The sequence below is a fragment of the Aphis gossypii genome, chromosome 3 (assembly GCF_020184175.1).
Source record: "Aphis gossypii isolate Hap1 chromosome 3, ASM2018417v2, whole genome shotgun sequence".
NCBI classification, from domain to species: Eukaryota; Metazoa; Arthropoda; class Insecta; order Hemiptera; family Aphididae; genus Aphis; species Aphis gossypii.
The window spans coordinates 55,825,663-55,844,966 of NC_065532.1; the positions used below are offsets into that span (position 1 = coordinate 55,825,663).

The 19,304-nt window shown below is 31.6% G+C and overlaps 2 protein-coding genes, 2 long non-coding RNA genes and 1 pseudogene across 4 annotated transcripts; 3 read left to right on the top strand and 2 right to left on the bottom strand.

Moving 5' to 3' along the window:
- Window positions 1-6,323: 6,323 nt before the first annotated feature.
- Window positions 6,324-7,518, top strand: LOC126550614 (uncharacterized). Its single transcript, XM_050202444.1, has 5 exons — window positions 6,324-6,456; window positions 6,521-6,625; window positions 6,688-6,765; window positions 6,823-6,900; window positions 6,959-7,518. Exons 2-5 carry the CDS (start codon window positions 6,521-6,523, stop codon window positions 7,241-7,243), a joined length of 546 nt encoding a protein of 181 aa, XP_050058401.1. The 5' UTR covers window positions 6,324-6,456; the 3' UTR covers window positions 7,244-7,518.
- A 2,195-nt stretch (window positions 7,519-9,713) lies between these two features.
- LOC114129472 (putative nuclease HARBI1) lies at window positions 9,714-11,556 on the top strand (annotated as a pseudogene).
- Window positions 11,557-11,889: 333 nt separating this feature from the next.
- Window positions 11,890-12,475, bottom strand: LOC126550617 (uncharacterized). The gene is made up of 3 exons (XR_007604692.1): window positions 12,377-12,475; window positions 12,220-12,306; window positions 11,890-12,143 (listed from the first exon to the last, which is right to left on the bottom strand). It is a non-coding gene; the product is annotated as an uncharacterized LOC126550617 (long non-coding RNA).
- A 206-nt stretch (window positions 12,476-12,681) lies between these two features.
- Window positions 12,682-13,140, bottom strand: LOC126551143 (uncharacterized). Its single transcript, XM_050203916.1, has 2 exons — window positions 13,000-13,140; window positions 12,682-12,921 (listed from the first exon to the last, which is right to left on the bottom strand). Exons 1-2 carry the CDS (start codon window positions 13,138-13,140, stop codon window positions 12,682-12,684), a joined length of 381 nt encoding a protein of 126 aa, XP_050059873.1.
- A 1,833-nt stretch (window positions 13,141-14,973) lies between these two features.
- LOC126550620 (uncharacterized) lies at window positions 14,974-15,705 on the top strand. Its single transcript, XR_007604695.1, has 3 exons — window positions 14,974-15,278; window positions 15,358-15,536; window positions 15,619-15,705. It is a non-coding gene; the product is annotated as an uncharacterized LOC126550620 (long non-coding RNA).
- The last annotated feature ends 3,599 nt before the right edge of the window (window positions 15,706-19,304 follow it).

Below are 19,304 nucleotides of genomic sequence, written 5' to 3' on the forward strand. Positions count from 1 at the left end.
TGAAAGATATTCAGAAGGGAGAGCAGCAACAGAGTAATAAACACAACCCATTTTATGAACTCCTGAATGGGATCCTAGAGGATTACCCATTTCTGCATCATCATAATATAAAAAAAGGGGAAACACTATTTTATCAAGAAATTTGGAATATATATATTTCCACGAAGAACCATTCAAGTATGATGAAAGCAAATTTGATTTCATTGAGCTTTTTTAAATAATTTAGTGCTATATCCAATACACCAGGTAATTCAAAAAAAGATTTAAGATTTGTTTTTAAAGATATTAAATGTCCTATTGGTACCATTAACAAACGCTCTATACCAGTTTCAATTTTTTTTTCTTTAGTATATCCCACGACTACAGATTTTGGTTTAACATATAAATTATTTTCTTCAAGATATTTCATTCTAAGGAATTTAGTATCAAGTTTGGTAAATGGATTAACTAACACGTTGAATAGTTTATCTATTTCTTGGATTTGTTCCGAAGTACACTTGTTTAAAAGAGGTTCAATTTTACTTTTTAAATGGCACATAATTCCATTAGATATAAGTTCATTAGTGCCTGTAACAATTGTTTGTAATAAAGTTTCAGTCATACTTGGATTAGAGTATAAATCAGCTATGAAACTTACTACATTATTAGTTACAATATTCTCAAATGAATTATTGATCTTATTTTCAATTTCAGTATGAGAGATTAAAGATTCAGAATTTAACAAAATAGATTTAGATGAAGTAGAATCGATTTCAACATTTGGAATTGTTACTTCATTAAGATTTAAATTTAATGTTAAGGTAGAAGTTGTATGTTCTTTGTTTAAATGTTTTCTAAACTTACCAATTCCTCTGAAATTTCTTACACACGAGTTTTGATTGCATATGAATAAAGAATAATTATTTAGATTATGAAAAATCTGTAAATGTAAAATTAATTCATTAACTGATATTAGGTTTTTTATAGAGCATAAATAACAGTTATACATTTTGAATTTTGAATTTATTAATTATTATTTTAATAATACGTACCTATTACAATAACACTTTTAATAGTATAAACAATTACAACACTAACAAATAAATCAACCAACAAAATAAAAATATTAAATGGACAATATTATCAGTAAACTGTAGTTAAAATGAAAAATTACTAAACTAAAGATTTTAATTTGTTTGAAATATTAATGGTTATGGCCGTTTGTTTATCAAAATCAGTTACCAAATTAAAAACATGATTTTGTAAAAGTAACTAAGTCTCATAACATTCTCTTGGGTGTGAGCAATTAAAAGTAAAATATGTCTTAAAACAAATATTAATAGCACGTAAAGGACATTGTATTTTCCATAGCTGGTCATTTACTCTAATGTAGCATGTATTGATGGAAGATATATCATTCCCCACTAATATAATAAATGGCTGTATTGTAGACCCATATTCAGCATATTTCAAACGTCTCCTAGTTATATCCTCTTCTAAATTAGATAAATTCTGAAATAATAACATAATTTTTAAACTAAATTAATTTAAGAATAACCAAATAGCTACAAAGTCTTACAATTTTTGTATTACTAACAGTAATATGAGTTACAAATGCTGCAGCAGACTCTTCATGAGATGATTTCCATGATTTATTTTTGATATTACCCTTAATTTGAGTCTTAGTCGGGATAAAATATGGTAATAGTTATAGTTTCAGGATATTACAAGTCCTATAATCTTTAAAGAATAATATGTTATAAAAGAATTTCAAAATATTATTCAATAATAAAATTTAAATTAATAAAATATTTATACCTTTCATCAATTGAGCAGCATCATATTGAGATAATAAGTTTTTGGCATATTTATCTTTGATTGAACTTCCATGAATATTCAAAATAGCTTTTGTAAACTTAGTCCAATTATTTATGAAATGACTAAAATTATATGACATATCATTTGGGTACTTTAGTCTAAAATTTATTTCCACCTAAAAATTAAATAAGCGAATTAGATAGGTACAAACCAATTCATAATCTCTTGGACTTTGAAGTATTGGTCAAGATTCAAAAAAATCTGACAAATTGCAATTATTTATTGAATTAGTAATTTCACTGTTTCTTAATTCAAATGTGATCCTCCAGTTTTTCAAAATGTCATCAAATGAAGCAATCAACCCATCAGTTATAAGCCATTCTTTAGCCAAATTAACTTGATCACATGTACTCACATACGTGGAATTTACGACTCTACTCACTCACGTCGAAGCTGTACTCAATTCGAGACCACTGACGCCACTGACCACCGATCCAGCTGATCTTGATTATTTATCTCCGGGACATTTTTTAATTGGGCAACTTCTATTGGCTGTTCCGCCTCGAGTACCGTTCGAGTCACGCATCAATCTAACTCAATGTTGGAAGCTGCTCGACCAATATCATCAGTCATTTTGGCGACGTTGGTCATCTAAATACCTTGTGTCGCTTCATAGGAGGCCCAAATGGACTACCGAGGCCCCAAACGTACGAGTCAACGATATGGTAGTGGTCATCGACAACCAATCCCCGCCGTTGACATGGCGTCTCGGACGTATCCTCGAAGTACTACCTGGCAACGACGGTGTTGTTCGCGTTGTGCGATTGTTGACGCGCCAGGGTGAAATCACTCTACCAGTTACCAAAATAGTACCAAAAGTAGTTTTACCCGCACAATAGCGTCCTAGTTTAAATCATCCCCAGTAAGGTGCTCGTTAATTGAATCCCTACTCACAAAATCATATAAGTTGTTTCAGAACGAGATTTTTTTTGTAGTAACTATCTGACTTCGCGTCTAACTATATTTATATTATTTAATACTATGTTCTTTATTTAGTTATTTTTTATATGTTTTCACTACATTGTGTATTATTTGTAATTTGCAACCAACGTGTATTTTATTATAAGTATTATTATTATTATTATTTTGGTTTTGTAAAAACGAAATGATAAATGACATCACCCCGGTAACACACCATCTCAAGCCGCTGTTCCAGTCCACTCCACCAAATCCGTTTAATTTCTATGGGAGCCTGAGCCTCCCATGGGGGGAGGATGTTTGAACTTCATACTATCGCGCCGAAGATGAGCCGGGTCAAAGTCCAGCGAGATCACGACAAGCTTCGGCGACCTTCGTCATTGCCATCGTCGTAATCGCTGATATGGCTTTTGACCTTTGCGACATAATACTGAACGTATACTACCCAGTCCACGAGTTGCTCTCGTCTCGCAATTTCATATACGCCGTTTTGCCCTAGTACGTGCAAATATACGCGCCGGCCATTTTTACGTGCGTCGTGTGCCAGTTAGCTGATCCGCGCCCTTTTTTTCGATCGCTAACCATATGCCACTACGTTTTTCGTTACCAGTGTATTGGTGATTTGTCGTCCATCACGTCATTGAACTTTATTTTGTATTCGTGTGTGTGTGCCGACGTTACTCGCGCGGCCCTTTTGCGTCCGCATCAATTCCGCGATTCACGGTGCCATAATACTTGCTTGTCGGTCGTATGGGGTAAGTTGCCATTCTAATATTATTATTCTATTGTCATTGATCCGACTACCGTGTGCCGTACTATTTTATACTATTTGAAGTGCGTATATGTTATTATGTATATTGCTGTATTCGTCAGTGAGAAAGTTGTCAACATGGGACTTACCACTTGATAACCCATCGGCTTACGTCATTATCATATATTGCTATAATCATATCATCATCGTGTTCGGACGCCCTGTTGGCAACATCGCCGCTCGTATCAGTTCTATTATCAATACCAGGTGATATCAATATCAATTTATATTATCATTTTGTATTATCATATATATTATTTATTGTATTTACATATTGATCAATCGATCATAATATTATTATTATTATCATTTTTTATACATATTATTTTATTACTTTTATATATTAATTATTTTATTCTGTATTATTATAATATTCTATATAGCTTATATTATTATTATACGTATTTTGAGCAACGCGCAATCATAACAAAATTGTTCTACATATATACATAACTATTATTTCTGGTCACCCTCTCGAGGCTAGGTATGCGAGTCGTAGTAGTTGACTACAATATGTTCGTATGAATAATTACGGCGCATCATTAATTGACATTTATTTTAAGAGTAAAAATAATTCAGAATAACTCATTAACTTGTAGTCATTTTAATCCTCCAAACATGTTAAATTAAATAACTTGGATTCTCGAATTAACTATTTTAATGTGTTATTTCAATATCTTCAAGTAGTCGATATATTATAATTAGATCAAAGCTCTATTGCAGTTAATTTAACCGACAAATGCAGTTAACTTCAATTATAATGCTTGAGAACACAGTATGCAGTTAAAACAATTATCCCATTTATATGTGTGTATCTATCTATTATAAATCTTTTTGTAGACATTTTTTAGTAAATTATAATACTATCAACAACGTCATCAGTGTCACCACCCTTAGGAAAAAATAAAACATTGCAGTTTTCAATAAATAATTGTAAACAAAATCGAAATATGTTACACCGTTCGAATAACGATGAGAGCATCATGCGGTTATCCACTCATCGAGAGTATATACCAAAACCCAACATCTTCAGGTCTCCATATAAAATAAGCTTTAATCAAAATATGCTTCGAATCAAGCAAATCATTACAGCCGTATAACTATAATATCTACAATTCGAAATAATACATTCATATAACATAATTAATTGTCCTTGTCTGGGCAACTATATATTATAGATGTATACATATAATACCTATATCTAGTCTGTTATATATTATCGGTAAATGTAAGTTGCGTCCCAAAAAAAAGGTTAGGTAACGTAAGTTGCGGCCCGATATTTCTCAGGTACATATGTAAGTAGCGGCCCGTGTTTCTGTCACTAAATAATAATAAATAAATACTTACAACAATAAATATTTTTAACCATACCAACATTATAACAGTAATGTTGACAGTCCTAAGTCTGATAAAATGGGAAGGAAAATATTAGTTGTAAATTGGTAATATACATTTTAATATTAAAACACCCAGGACAGGCAATTAACATATACCCAAAAAATACCCGGGACGCAATTTACATAAAAAAGGTAAATTGGGACGCAACTTACAGTCACCCATTATAACAGCTATATGTCGAAGGGGCGAAATAACAAAATAATTTAAATAATTTATAAATATAATGAATAATTTTAGACCATTATCCATATTAAATTTTATGTTACAACTTACAGATATAATTATCTAATATTATTGTTTGCATCGGCGATCTTAATGGACGGTTGTCGCCTGACACATAGTCCTTGGGATTAATGTAGGTAGGTCAAATAAAATAAGAACTATAAATTTATAATTAATAATACAGTAGAATATAAATAGCGGTTCTGCTGCCCCCGCGCACCTCCCCCCGCCCTCGTCTCGTCCCTGTCTCGTCCTTCTACTACGTCATGTCTCGTCCTTCCCCCACCCCGCCCACGTATCGTCCTTCTACTACGTCATGTCTCGTCCTTCCCCCCCTACCCCGCCCACGTCTCGTCCTTCCCCCCTCCCACCACCCCGCCCTCGTCTCGTCCTTCTACTACGTCATGTCTCGTCCTTCCCCCCCTACCCCGCCCACGTCTCGTCCTTCTACACCATCATGTCTCGTCCTCCCCCCCACCACCCCGCCCTCGTCTCGTCCTTCTACTACGTCACCGTATGTCTCGTCCTTCTGCCCCGTCGCCGTATGGATCGTCCTCCCCCCACGCACATCTCCACCCTCACCACCACCTGTTGTCATATATATAATTGTACTTAGCATATTATTGTACATGGCATATTATTGTACACAGCATATTATTGTACACTTATATTTATTTTGGAATTTATACATTTTATTGTGTTCACTTAAAATATTTGCAAAAAATATATAATATTCTGGGATAGAATCGAACCGGTATATGTACAAACTTAACCAAACATATTTTACCCGCTTCGACTCTATCCCATTGAGAGATATTAACAAAACTGATATATTTAAAGAAATATAATATGGGTCATATAAAAACTATAGTTGCTCATTTGCAAAGATCTATATAATAACACCACACCTACTAGCGGGTGGCGCCACTAAACATTTTCGAAAATCTGACGCCACTAAACATTTTCGAAAATCAGACGCCACTATACATTTTCGAAAACCAGATACATTTAAAGAAATATAATATGGGTCTCAATGATCATTTTTGAAAACTAATATCAAGATCGCATTTTAAGAAAAAGACGGGTATTTTTCAAAGTAAAAAGGTACACCCCCTATTAGTGGGGTTGTTAGGTACATTTTACGAAAAGCAAACATAGTTTTCGATTATTCAGTCTTATATTTACCGCGTACAAGACAGTACAAGATTTCTTCAGCTAACGAAAAATTCAACAAGTCCAAGCTGTTAAACGTAAGTATTTGGTTTTACAATAATAATTAAAATATTTTATAAGTATACATAATCTAATTCTTAGATGACGAACAACTACAATGAATTCGATATTCAAGAAATAATCAACGAATCGCCGATATTCCCGTCATCAATGATAGAAAGTACGACTATTCCATATAGTCCCATAGTAAGTTATTAATTTTAAAAATTATTTTTTTTTTTGAAATTAAATTAATTGTTATTATTTAGACTCCACCGGAAGCTTTTTCCCCTGACATGTTCCCGTCATCAATGATAGAGAGCATAAATGTTCCATATAGTGCAATAGTAAGTTATTAATTTTAAAAATTATTTTTTGAAATTAAATTAATTGTTATTATTTAGACTCCACCGGAAGCTTTTTCCCCTGACATGTTCCCGTCATCAATGATAGAGAGCATAAATGTTCCATATAGTGCAATAGTAAGTTATTAATTTTAAAAATTTTTTTATTGAAATTAAATTAATTGTTATTATTTAGACTCCACCGGAAGCTTTTTCACCTGACATGTCCCCATCGCCAAGCATGTTACACATGCTTCCGTTGAAGACTCCTCGCGAGTTTCACAATTTGATTATCGGGGTTATTAAACAATGCGAGATCAAGTCTTCTTCCTGGGGTGACGATGAGGACGAAAATCACGCGCTGAATATGGTTATGGAGCGGTATGAAAATACCATCACCGCCGCTTCCAACGACGACTGGGGGGGTAACGAAGAAGAAAATGTTAGGTTAAATAACCTTATGGATATTTATGGTATTTAGGAATTGTAATATAAACATTTTTTTCATTTATATAATTGACTTATTATTTTAACTTAGTATTTAAATATTTCAAACATTCTGGTTAAAATAGTATATGAAAACGGTTCTCTACGAATATAAACCTTGCCATTTATTGTTACAATGGGTAATGTATTATGCGATCGCCATATAATGCAGGTGTTTTTAGGTCGTCCCATTAGACGATGGTCATTGTCAAGGACACGCACCCTGTTCGCCACGCCTATTGCGGGTGAGTATGGCCCCACCCTATAACATATTGGCTGAGATAAACAAATAATATTTTAGTAAAAACACGGATTTACCCCCTCCCCCACCAAAAAAAAAAAAAACACTGAGATTTCTAGGCACTTGCTCTGTTGTCCACCATTGCAGGATCATTATGCCACAGTTCTTTGTACGAACACCTCGCCTTTGGTACACTTCTGCTCTTCGTTATTACATTTTATAAGTGTTTTATTTTTTAACGTTATATATTTCATCATGTATAAATGCCAGCAGTGTGCCTCGGTTTTTAAGTTAAAAAAAAGTTTAGATAGACATGAAAAATTACATACTGGTATACTTTACCGATGCACAGTATGTGCAAAAACATTCAAAGACGAATCCAACTTGAGGAGACATTTGAAAAAAGTTCACGGTATTTATACAATTTTTTTTTTTATTTTCTATACTTTCAATATTAATTTATCTGTAATATTTTTCTAAGCTATCCTTCACGCACCCGCTACATTGAGTCCTCAACGAGAGAGTGTTATTAAGTATGCACCTCGTATTAACCGACCTGCTGTTCCAACCGACAGTTCAAACATAATGTCAGATGATGACATTTGTATGGCTGCCATGGCCAACTTTGAACAAGAACAGGAGGATCGAGAATACTGTATTGAAATTGCACCGCAAATTTTTGTTCCTGATATTCAGGCTGGTTGTTCAAACATAATGTCTGATGACGACATTTGTATGGCAGCCATGGAAAATTTTGAAAAAGAAGTGCAGAACGTTAATAAAGGTTAGTGTTATTTATTACGATCGAATTAATTAGATTTTTTTTTTTTTTTAAAAAAAAAGACTGCGATTTTATTTGTCCACCTTGGATTAACAATTTTTTTTTTTAATTTAAGATTCTTATACTACCGGTGTTAATGGTAAACGCGTTTCCACCGCCAACACCTCATCCGCTGTTAGGTCGAAAAAAAAGCGTATAAATTTTGTACAATCCCCCGGTTTTGTAGAGAGCGATATTTCGACAATAATACAGGGGGCGTATGATAAATTGTTAAGTGAAAACGAAACATACGCAAGTAGAGGGAGCGGGTTTACATTAGAAAGCATAGACGGGTTAATGTTGACTATATATAAATATATGCCGATGGGAGGATCGTCATACATACAGTTGCCTGCGTTTATTGATAGGAAACGGGCCACTATTAACCCTCAAAATTTAGACCAGCAATGTTTCAAGTGGGCGATTCTCGCGAGATATGTAACGGGGCCGGTGGCATGTCGTGTCGGTGACAATTATAGACAACATGAAGGCAAGTATAATTTCGAAGGCATTTCCTTTCCAACGCCTTTATCTGATATAAAAAAATTCGAAAAAAATAATACACGCGTGTCCATAAATGTTTACGGCCTTGAAAAAAAATTTATTCCGACAAAAAAATATCCGACTTACAATGTATACCCAATTCGTGTAGTTGATGAGGAGAAGTCGGACCATTTTGACTTGCTTTTTACAACGAGTGATGACAACTCGCACTACAAGTATATAACTAGTTTGTCGCGACTCGTACGGTCGCAAAAACTAGATATGAACATTCGGTATATTTTTGTAAGCGATGTTTTGTACTTTTGATAATAGACTACTAAAGTTCAAATCTAATGGACGTGAGGCGTTGGAAGAGCACAAATTATTCTGTGGGGTACATAAGCCTATTTTTCCAGAAATGCCAAAAGAGGGGGAATGTACAAATTTTAAAAATGGAAAAATACCGTTAGACAACCATTTGTTATTTACGCTGATTTCGAGGCCTTATTAGTGAAAACGGACGAGGTAAAGGGTGGAAATACAAAAATTATTCAGAAACATGAGGCGATGAGATACGGATTTTTGGTTAAGGCAAGCGATGACGTGCCGACGGAGCTCATCGAAGAATATGAAATACCTACAGTGCCGGTAGGTTATGGGCCTATTCTCAAATCAATCGAAAACGTTTTTCGATCACCGATCAGTCGAAAATAGCATTGGTTTCGATTTTCGCCAAAAAGTGTATTCTCAAAGTGTTTTCGACTGATGATTCGATTTATGCATTCGATGTATAACTTCGACTGTCAAAACCCAGTCGAATCCTAGATTTTCGACTATGTGATTGTTATCATAACATCAAAACAACTATAACTTTTTATACTTACGTCTTTAATTCAACATACAGATAACTAGTTAAGAATGATGGACGATGATTTGGATATGCTAATGCATTTTGGCATTAACAATTTAGAGTTGCAAATAAACCAAAATATTTTTGTGAACAACGAGAGAAGACGCATGGTGCAAGAGGATCCGTTTATTGGTGAGTCATAATTTACACTACAAAACGTATTTAAAATGATGAATACCTAATTAATTTTATAATGTATTGTCAGAATTGTCGGACAGATTATTTATAGGGACCTACCGATTGTCTAAACAATTAACTGAAAACCTTATATGTACATTGACGCCATACATGATCGAACCAAATACTACTGCTGGGCTATCTATTAAAAGAAAGGTTGGTAAAAGTTATGTTTTTGTAATTCATATTTCATTTGTTAGCTTTAACTGCAATTACTATTTTATTCAATAACTTAAAGACCTAAGACATATTATGTACACCTTGTAACTACATAGGTGACTTTGTAATTTACAAGGCAGTTTATTTTATACCAATCGGCCCGTGATACATAATAAGTACTTGCCTACTGTGTAATCGTAAAGTACCACAGTAGGTCAGAGTATGCCCCTGGGTTACCTTAGATACTTGAAATGTACACCAAATGATTATTTTATCATTATATAGGTATTGACTGCACTTAGATTCTTTGCTAGTGGAAGCTACCAACAAGATATTGGAGAACACAGAGGTACTGCTGTTAGCCAACCATCTGTAAGTAGATGCATAGCAGAGATAGCAGTTGCATTAAACAACCAATGATATTAAACAAATATGTACAATTTCCAACAACAATAGAAGATCTTAATAAAGTTCGACAAGGGTAAAAAACCAAGACAATTTATTTAAAATTTTTAGAATACAATAAAGTAATAGAATTCATAATTAAATATTAAGACTTGAAAGTTTAAATTGTATTTAACAACAATTACAATTACTAAAAAGTATTAATATTTTTTATTGAATAGGTTCTTTGAGAAATATGGTATACCTAGTGTAATTGGTGTGATAGACTGTACTCACATAGCAATAGTACCACCTAATACTGATGACCCATTTTGTCCAGAACATATATATGTAAACAGAAAAGGATATCATAGCATTAATACTCAATTGGTTAGTACATCTTATAATAATTACTGTTGAAAGTTAAAACATTAACTATTAATATTTTCATTTGCATACTTTTTTAATTTTTCTTATGTTGTAAATAAAAATATGCAACATCTAAATGCATTTAAATACTAAAAAATAATAATAATTCTAGATATGTGATTCAGATTTAAAAATTTTAAATGTATGTGCTAAATTTCCTGGCAGTGCACATGATAGTCACATATGGCGATTAAGTCAAGTACAAGGACTTTTAGAACATCTCCATTCAATCGGACATACATCATATTTTTTTATTTTTATAAGGAGATTCAGGGTATGGACTCAGACCATGGATACAGACACCGCTATATAATCCAGAACCAAATACTCCAGCGGAACAGTACAACAAATGGCTATGTAAAACAAGATCTATTATAGAGCGTTGTAATGGAGTACTCAAAATGCGTTTTCGGTACTTATTTTTTTTAAGCAAACTAATCTAAAATAATAAGTGCATAATTAATTAAATTTAATACAGATGCCTACTTAAGCACAGAGTACTTCATTATCATCCTGAAAAAGCTGCAACTATAATCAACGCATGCACAATACTACATAACATTTGTATAGCTAATATTGCCTATTATTAATAATAATGATGAAGTCGAAGCAGAGGATCTAGATGTAATTCCTGATATAGTACCTATAAACGATGGAGGAAATAGAATAAACCCAGAGCTCACTGCAGAAAGAAATTTTCAATAACATATAATCCAATTGTATTTCACATAACAGTCACATTTTATTATGAAAAATGTTGTTATATTCTGAACTAATAAAAACTTTTTTTTATACTTGAATTTAAATACACTTTATTTAACACTTGTATTTATAACAGTTATGAACATATAAGATTAATTATTTCATATAATGGTACATAGTATCTAATATATTATATACTTCCTTAGAGGATGATTACTCATAAGAATAACATTGTATGTATTTTAACAAAATTTAAAAATAAAAGTCTTACTCAAATAACATTAACATTAACAAAATAAAATATATAAACATAAACTATTACACTTTTAAGTTCCTTTTAATACTTATGTATTTATCACAGATTATTATTTAACTTTTCATTACATAAAAAAATTAATTAGAAAATATTCATACCTCCTTAAAGGCTACAGCCCTCATTATTTTTAACTTTTTCTTCTTTCACTATTACAATCCTTTCCAAAAGAAGAAGTTTCTGAGCATAATAATCTTTAATGATATCATTTCTAACCTTCGAAAGAGAACTCACATCATTGGACATCTCCATCAATCGTTTAAGAAGATTGTGTTTACTAAAACATTTTTTTTTTTAAACATTTACTTATTTAGAAATTAATTGTAAATTGTTGAATTGGTAATTTAAAATACCTCATTTAATTTGTTGGTGGTTGTGTTTTTTCTGTACTAATTTGATAAGTTTTGTCTATTTCATTCAATGCCAATTTTTCTTTTTGTCTAAAATATTTTTTTATTTTGTTTTAGTACAATAATATTTAAAAAGGAAACTTCAATGTTTATTAATTACTTTTCAATAGTTACATTATTTGTCACTGTCACAGGATAACCATACATATTTGTGGCATTGTCTGCATTATTATTATTAATTAGGTAGATTCTGCTGTTAAATTTGAATTTTGAAAGCAATGAATATTGATCATCATTATTTGGAAATGCTATTGAATCTTCCAAAGTAAAGTCATTGTTAGTTGTGTTTTTTAAAGGCCTACGATAAAAATAATATACAATAAATATAGAACATTTTAATAGCTACAAACATTAAACAAAAATAACCTACATTTGCAAAATTAAATATAAATTGTATAACCAAACTTACTGATCAATGATACTTTTTGAACCAATAACTACACAATTGTAGCCCTCAAAGTTTACTATTGGCTCAGTTATTTGCGATTGTCCAAAAATTGAAACATTACCAATGATACTTGAAATTTTATTATCTAATGGTTCTAAATCAAATAGATCACTTGCTTCTCCTCCACCAGTTTTCATTAGACTTTTCCTTAACTGAACGTTTTTGTTCTTGGTATTGGATTTCATGTCAATCCAACACTGTCATTATTTTGATTAGAGTAAAAAATAGAACAAAATTCAGTATGCAATTAATTCACATTTTTAAATTATGCTTACTTTTCTCCATTTTTCTGCATTTTTATTTGCACCAATTATACTATTAAGTTCCTGAGAAACTTCATTCCATAGAGCATTTGCCTGCTTATGAGTAAAGTTTGGACCAAATTTTCCTTTTTGTAGCTCAGGGTGAGCTACCATAAACTCAACTAGCGCATCTTTTTGTTCTAATGATACAGATTTTCCTTTAGTTTTTTATTTACTTTATCCATAATTCTTTAAAAGTGGTTAGTGGAGAATAGTAAGAACTTACACGATCACTTTGCAAATTTAAATGTTTAACTGTTTATCAAATTAGCATTAGCCCGTTACTTTGCAACACCGTAAGTACTTGTAACTTAAAAAAAATCATAACAAAATATGTCACATAATATCATCCATAAACAACTGTTATCAGCCGAATAAATTATTATCTCATGGAATAATTAGCATTTTAGTGATAACATTACGATAATCGAAAACTCGATCGAAAATCACGTATTCGATATTTAAATATTCGATTAGCTTTTGAGAATAGCATAAATCGAAAAATAACAATCGAATGAATTTTTTCGATCGAAAGTTGACCATTGAATAAATATTTTCGACGATCGTTTTCGATTGATTTGAGAATAGGCCCCCTGAGGCGACGAACAACATGAGGACGTAGCAAAATGTTTTGTTGAGGCTATAGTTGCGGTCAGTTGGAAAATTGAAAAGTTAATGAAAACTAACATTCCTTTGACCATGACCGCAGAGGAAGAAAAAAACACATCAAGAGTGTAATACGTGTAATTTGTGTAAATGTATTTTAGTCAGTGGCGAAAAAGTTAGAGATCATAATCATCTGAACGGCAAATTTAGGCAAACTTTGTGTTCAAAGTGTAACTTAGAGTTACAACAGCCTAAATTTGTACCGGTATTTTTTCATAATCTTTCCAACTATGACTCGCATTTCATAGTCACTGAACTTGGATTTGATACTGAAAACATATCCGTTATTCCGAATAGTGAAGAGAAATTTATATCTTTTACAAAACATATAAGTAGTAAGTTCACTATTCGGTTTATCGATACGTTCAGGTTTATGGCGTCTAGTTTATCGTCTCTGGCTGAAAACTTAATTATACAAAATTTCGAAAACTTCCTTGAGACATCTAAACATTTTGTCCGCGAAGATATGCCTCTTGTTACTCGGAAAGGTGTTTACCCGTACGAGTATACAGATAGTTGGGACAAGTTGGATGAGTCATGTTTACCGGGGGAGGATGATTTTTATAGTACACTAACTGAGTCGGGGATTAATGAGGAAGATTTCAAGCACGCGAAGGCGGTCTGGGACAACTTCAAGTGCAAGACGTTGGGCGAGTACAGCGATTTATATTTAAAAATCCATGTTTTGTTGTGCTGGCCGACGTTTTTGAAAACGTCCGTGACGTTTGCATGCCCGTATAATTTGAACGCAGCCCACTATTACACAGCACCAGGCCTGAGCTTTGACGCGATGTTAAAGTATACAGGTCAAAAATTAGAACTTTTGTCTGATTACGATATGTTGCTGATGTTTGAGAATGGTCAGTACATCAATATTATTTTTGTAAAAATGTTTTTATAATAATTTATATAATTAATTTTTAGGTATTCGTGGTGGTCTGGTACAAGCGAGCATGCGATATGCAAAAGCCATAATTTAAAGTCCCCGAATTATGACGAAACGAAAGAGAAATCTTGGTTGGTGTATCAAGATTGTAAGTATAATTTTATATACATTTTTATACATTTTTTTAACAATTTTTTAAACTTTAATAGGTAACAACTTGTACGGTTATGCAATGTCGGAGTACATGCCGTATGGTAATTTTAACTGGGTTGAGCCAAATTTAGACGGTTTGAGCGATTTAACTCCCAAATCGGCTAGAGGTCGTGTATACGAAGTAGATATATCATACCCGAAACACTTGCACGATAAGCATAATGATCTGCCATTCCTACCACAAGGCTCAAAAGTGCGGAAACTTATGGCGACGTTTGAGCCTAAGGTAAACTATATTGTGCATTATAGGAATCTGCAGCAGGCAATCGATAACGGGTTGATAGTTGAAAAGGTAAATATTTAATTTTACATTATTTTAAAATAAATGTTTTAACTTTTTTTTTTTTTTTATAGGTACATAGAGTCTTGGAGTTTAGCCAGTCGGATTGGCTGGCCAAGTATATTCAGTTAAATACCGATATGAGAAAGAAAGCGAGAAATGATTTTGAAAAAGATTTTTTCAAGCTCATGAATAATGCGATTTTTGGTAACTACTGTTAAACTTTTTAAAACTTTTTAAAACTTTTTTTCAACTTTTTTTTTTTTTTTTAACTTTTTTTTTACAGGGAAAACGATGCAATCTAAACGCAAGGAAATAAAAATGGAGTTGGTATCATGCGAGCGCCGACTCCAAAAACTGATAAATAAAACTACATTTAAACATTGTACAAGATAATATAGCGATACCCTTAGCGCTGTTACTTAGCAAATAAAATAATCAAATTTGATAAACCTATATATATTGGTAAAAATTTACTCTATATTTTTATATTTTATATTTTATATTATACATTGATCAATAAATTTTTATTTTTTATTTTCTATAGGATTCGCGGTATTGGACATTAGCAAAACTTTGATGTATGATTATCATTATAATGTGATGCAGAGGGACTATGGTGAAGACATTACGCTTATGTATACTGACACAGGTAAATGTATATTAAAACTATTCTCTTGTGTATTTATTAATTAATATCATTATTACAGATTCACTAGTGTATCACATTATGACTGATGATTTTTACTCTGACTTGTTGGAAAATCCAAACTTGATGGATAGGTTAGACACGGTAGACTTGCCATCTAACCATCCGTGCTATACAACAGCACGTAAAAAGGTGCCAGGTTTTTTTTCTGACGAGTCAAAGGGTGATATTATATCAGAGTTTTGTGCGTTGAGGGCGAAATCTTATGCCTATAAGATTCACTCATCAAATACGTCCGATACTGCAGGAAGGGAGAGTATTAAAACTAAGGGGGTCCGACGTCATGTGGTTAAGAATCACATGACTTTAGAGGACCACAGAAAATGTCTGTTTGGGGAAGCCGGTGTGAAGGCTTACCAAGAAAATGTGTCTATTAGATCATTTAAGCACAAGCTGTTGACAATCAAAACAAATAAATTGACGTACAACAGTTATGATGATAAGCGGGTTGTGCTAGATGATAAAATAAACACACTAGCTCATGGACTACTACTGTATAGAGTAAGTTATCATAATTATATTTAAAAATAATTTTACTAATTTTACTTATAATTTTATAGAAAAGATGAATCTGAGTATTGGCCTGGACTCGATATGCTGGTGTATTCTGATATCGAGCCATGGACAGATTCAGATAAAGAATTACATAGATTGCTTGTACAATGTTTAATGAAATAGTTATACCCTCTATTTTTGTAAACTGTTTATTTATAAAACCATGTTATTTGTTTGATGTATATGTATATATATATATATATATATATATAATATAATTAATTATGTTAGTATGTTTCGGATAAAATGAATGTAAATATAAAACAATGTTAAAATGTAAATATTATTACATTTGTTTTAAAATTATGTTACAATAATTGTTAAAATATTATGTTAAAAAATTATTTTACAATAATAAATGTTAAAAAATTATGTTACAATAATAAGTGTTAAAATATAATATTTTTATGTTCACTCCTTAGGTTTCTTAATTTCAGCGATATTTTCTGCATAATTTTCTACAAGGTCAGATATTTGAGATTTCATGTAGTCCACATTATCTTCGAGATCAGATACTTTAAATTTTAAATTTTCGGTTAATTGTTCGATATTTGATAATTTTAGTTCAATAATCTTAGTGTTATTTTCAAGTTGACTCATTTTTTGATTTAATTCAAATCTAATTATTTTTATAGAGTCATCGAGTTTAGAAATAGTTTTTTTAGTTTCACCAGCTTGTGAACTACCAAACACATTCATGACTAAAATTATTTTTAAAAAGTATATTATGTAAAAAAATTAATTTTTCTTAATATAATTTTCTTCGATGATTTTCAAACGAGTGTTTAATCTGAAATATATGATCCATGATTCGGTAAAGAATTTTCATCAAATATACCCGTTATGCGTTTTATTTCGGCATTTACACTGTCTATAGAAGAAAGTATAAAAGAAATTGATGTATTTGTTTCTATATAATTATTAAACAGCTCCGACATGCGATTTTCCAGCGATAGCAGATGAGCAATATTAATTTTTATGTTATGAATTTCTTTCTGCTGATTATTTATTCATTTTGTAATGTTTTATTACTTGACTGAATATCTGATATAATTTTTTTAGTTTCACCAGCTTGAGAACCTCCAAACACGTTCATAGCTACAATACGACTGACACTATATTTTAACATCACGTGTATTTATCCAACTATTATGTATTTATGTGTGTTATCAAATCCAAGCCACTTGACAAGCATTTTATTTTGTTTTTTTCGTATAATTTTTTCGATCAGATATTCGTTCGGGTGTTCGGTTTTATGTATTTCCGCCGAGTAAAAACAACCGGCAATCGGTTTACCCGTATAATCTTGTAACTGATAAGTGACAGGTAATGTTTTATTTATTTTAATAATTTCAAATATTTCAGTTGACCAGTTTGGTAAATAACCTTTTGTAAACACACTTTTTGTGTACTGATACGAACGTTATCACTAGAGCTAGGATTTTAATGGCTTAAAAAATACACAAAAATGCACTAAAAAAAAATGCAAAAATGACCTAAAAAGTCTAAAAAATGAACTAAAAAAATTACCAAAAAATGTACTTATAGATGAGCAAAAAAAATTTAATTTTAAATAATATTATTATTAATTATTAATTATTATTTATTCATTTGTTTATTCTTATTTTCATTGTGAGTGTATCCGGTTCCTGGTATATTTATTCTGAAAAATCAATAAAATTATAATTTAAAATCATTTAAAGAAAAATATATCATATTTTTTCACCTGTACACATATTATTGCATTGCACAATTAGATGATTCTTAAGATTTTCAAACAGGAAGCTGCGACGGCGGTCAGATAAAATGTTTTTATATGAAGAAAAACTTCGTTCAACGTCCACAGAAGTAACAGGGGCATATTTGAAATGAACCATATCATTTAAAGTTAAATCTTCCGGTATACCGTCTCTACTTGTAGTATTTTCACCATTCAGAATTGCAGATATATTTTTTAAAACTCTGAACCCATTATTTTTCATTAAAACATTTTTCAGTTTGTTTGATATTGTTTCTCCGATTATATTAGGAGCAAGGGATAATGTAGTCTCAATTTGTTTTATTTTATTAATAGATTCAGATAATAATATTCCAGAAGTCTCCAGCTTTTTTATTTCCAAAGGAATGAAACCAAATTAGATTTTATATAAATTAGATTAGCCTCTAAACTTGACTTAGACATAACTTCTTTTGCTTCTTTTATAGTAGCCGAATCTTCATGATTTAATTCAAGCAAAACTTTTTTTACATAAGTAAAATTTTCACAGTAGTAATTTACAGCATTAAGCCAGGTTCCCCACCGTGTGATAACGGGTTCAGGTGGCAATGGAATTCCTGGAGCAAGAGTTTTAAAAATTTGTGTACGGTATGGTGATTTTAAAAATATTTTTTTTACGCAACTTATAAGTTTTTGACGTCTTGAAAATTTGATCTTATTTCTTCTGCAACTCTATGAATTGCATGCGCTACGCAGGTTACGTGTACCATTTTGAATACAAAGTGCAAATGGCTCTTCCTGCTTTCACCATATATGGGGCTGCATCGGATACAAAAATGAGGACATTATCGTGTTTTATTCCTTCAGGCCATAATGTAAACATGGCTTTATCGAACGCTTTTGCAATGGTTGAATGATTTGTTTTTTCCAAAATATCTGAATGCAACAAAAATATTTTTCCTGAATTTTCTGCTTCCAGGGTACCAATAACGATATTTACTACATACCGGCCTTCAATATCTGTCGTTTCATCTACACTAACCCAAATTTTTTTATCGCCTACATAGTGTCTAATATTTTGTATTGTATTTAAATAGCATTTTTCAACATAATTTTTACGTAGTGTAGATTCATCTGGAATTTTAAATTTTATATTTTTTTCTAAAAATTTTCTTAAACTTGTGTTATTTAATTTAGCAAGTGGAATATTAGCTGCTAATAATGCTTCACAAGCTCTAAATTAAATGACGAT

Excerpts from the sequence above, each read along its gene's own strand:
- LOC126550614 (XM_050202444.1), top strand. The coding sequence starts at position 6,521 with ATGACGAACAACTACAATGAATTCGATATTCAAGAAATAATCAACGAA. Across the intron at positions 6,626-6,687 it reads CTATTCCATATAGTCCCATA|ACTCCACCGGAAGCTTTTTC; the intron begins GTAAGTTATTAA and ends GTTATTATTTAG. Across the intron at positions 6,901-6,958 it reads ATGTTCCATATAGTGCAATA|ACTCCACCGGAAGCTTTTTC; the intron begins GTAAGTTATTAA and ends GTTATTATTTAG.
- LOC126551143 (XM_050203916.1), bottom strand. The coding sequence starts at position 13,140 with ATGGTAGCTCACCCTGAGCTACAAAAAGGAAAATTTGGTCCAAACTTT. Across the intron at positions 12,922-12,999 it reads ATGCAGAAAAATGGAGAAAA|TGTTGGATTGACATGAAATC; the intron begins GTAAGCATAATT and ends AAATAATGACAG.